Source organism: Cebus imitator, unplaced genomic scaffold (genome assembly GCF_001604975.1).
Source record: "Cebus imitator isolate Cc_AM_T3 unplaced genomic scaffold, Cebus_imitator-1.0 Scaffold179, whole genome shotgun sequence".
NCBI lineage: Eukaryota > Metazoa > Chordata > Mammalia > Primates > Cebidae > Cebus > Cebus imitator.
The window spans coordinates 1,435,333-1,437,418 of NW_016107494.1; the positions used below are offsets into that span (position 1 = coordinate 1,435,333).

General features: G+C 59.3%; 1 protein-coding gene and 1 pseudogene across 1 annotated transcript in view; one reads left to right on the plus strand and one right to left on the minus strand.

Annotated features, from left to right (window-relative positions):
- LOC108315819 overlaps positions 1–714 on the plus strand; it is a 13,667-nt pseudogene extending 12,953 nt beyond the window's left edge.
- Positions 715–1,404: 690 nt separating this feature from the next.
- The window catches only part of LOC108315771 (WASH complex subunit 1), an 18,189-nt gene continuing 17,507 nt past the window's right edge, over positions 1,405–2,086 (minus strand). The window contains exons 7-8 of the mRNA XM_037744552.1: positions 2,001–2,080; positions 1,405–1,860 (exon numbers count right to left, since the gene is read on the minus strand). Coding sequence (XP_037600480.1) covers positions 1,727–1,860; positions 2,001–2,080 — 214 coding nt within the window. The 3' untranslated portion in view covers positions 1,405–1,726. The remainder of the gene's footprint in view (positions 1,861–2,000; positions 2,081–2,086) is intronic.

Consider the following 2,086-nt stretch of genomic DNA (forward strand, 5'->3'; position numbering starts at 1 on the left):
CCAGGCGTCCCCAGGGAAGGATCTGGTGGAGAAGCTCTGCAAGAAGCCCATCAACCAGTCCACAGCAAGCCTGGCTGCCTCCAGCTGGCTGGACAGATGGGGGCTGGAGAAGGGGAGAAGAGGAAAGGGGGGCTGCCTGCCCTGTCTCCCACCTGAGGCTGAGGAAGGGGAGGGAGATGCCATGGAAATGTGCTGTTGGGAAGGCAGCTGTAACTCAGAGCTCTAGCCTCCTGTCCCATGAGGGCAGGGCCATCGGGCACCAAAGGGATTCTGCCAGCACAGTGCTCCTGGACCAGTGATATGCCCCGCCCCGTCCTGGCCAAGCTGCCGGCCTGGATCCGAGCCTTCATGGAGGTCACAGCCACCTTTGGTTCTGCCATTGCTGCCGTGTGGAAGTTCAATCCTCCCTTTTCCTTTCCCGAGAGCCTCCACCACCCCAAGATCCCATTCTCACTGCCTTCTCCCTGCCCATTTCCAGCGGGAGAAGTCGGCCTCTTCCTGATGGGCAGCTGCACCACGGCCTGGCACTGCGCCCTTCCTTTGCCCTGCCTGCTGGAGACTGTGTTTGTCGTGGGCCTGCTCTGCAGGGATCCTACTACAAAGGTGAAAGCCAGGAGTATGCCGGAGCGCTGCCAGGACCCAGGCACAGGCGTTAGTGCCCACAGGTGGAAACAGGTGAATCCTGAAGAAACGGTGGGTCCCGGCCACCCTTGAGGTCTTCCCAGGGCAGCTCCCGTCTGTGGAATCGAATGTCTTCCATCCTACGTGGCGGAGGGCCAGGCTTCTCGCTGGGCCTCTGCAGGAGGCTGTGCGGGCTGCGGCTTCTACTGAGCATTTCTGTCCTGACCACCTTCTTAGAGGCGAGATGGAGCACGCCTATCTGCTTCTGCCCTTTTTATAATAGCTGAAGTTAGCTGCCCTGGACTACTCACCATCTAGTCTCAATTTAAAAAGATCCCCGAGGTCACAGGGCTGCCACCTGGGGCCTTGTCACCTCCCACCTTCTTCCTGAGTCACCCCTTCTGCAGCCCTGGCCCCTAACCCGCCCCACAGCCCTCCCCGGATTTCTATCTCCCTGGCTTGGTGCCAGTTCCTACAAGTCGATGGCACCTCCCTCCCTCTCAACCACTTGAGCAAACTCCAAGACACCTTCTACCGCCAACACCAGCAATGATGCCAAAGGCCATTCGGCTCTCAGCATGACTATTTTTAGAGACCCCGTGTCTGTCACTGAAAGCTTTTTTCTGTGGGAGACTACCCCTCCCCCCTGCAACAGCTGCCCCTGCTGACTGCACCTCTCCTCCTCTGACCCCAGGGAAAGGAATCATGGTCAGCTGAGATCTTCTGCCCCCACTGCCTAGGGACCAACAGCGGCAGGAGGAAAGTCACTGACCCTGACGTTGGCATCCTGCACAGCTAGCGGTCCTTTATTAAAAGTGCACTGTTGGTTTCTGCTCAGTTCTTCTTTGATTTGTGCTGCTGTTTTCTCTGGAAGCCTCTTTAGGGAAGAGAAGAACACACTGGTGCAGGCTGGGTGGAGCCCTCCCCCGGTGGAGCACAGACATACAGAAGCCCCAGCCCCAGCCCTGTGGCCTCAGGCCAGCCTCTCGCTCCCTGAAGGTGGTCCCCACACAGTCCCGGGACAATTCCATCACCGCCCCCTCCTAGGGCAGCAGGTCTGAGGAGCTTGTCCTGGCTGTGTCCAGGTCGGAGCCATGGCCCAGGTCTAGGATTCCCAGTCGTCCTCATCCTCCTCTGCCTGAGGCTGCTGTGGTGGCGGCAGAGGAGGGATGGAGTCTGACACTCGGGCGAAGGCTCCTCCAGGTCCCTCACCAGCCCCGGGTCCTTTCCCAGAGATGCCTGGAAGGAAAAGGCTGAGTGAGGGTGGTGGGTGGGAAACCCTGGTTCCCCCAGCCCCCAGAGACTTAAACATATGAAGAAAAAGGCAGGAGAGAATTACAATGTGCCGGCCCAGGGCGGGCAGCGGCCCTGCCTCCTACCCTTGCGCCTCATGACCAGCTTGTTGAAGAGATCCGACATCAGGTCCCCACCCTGGCTCGTGGCTCTCACTGCAATGGGAAAGCCA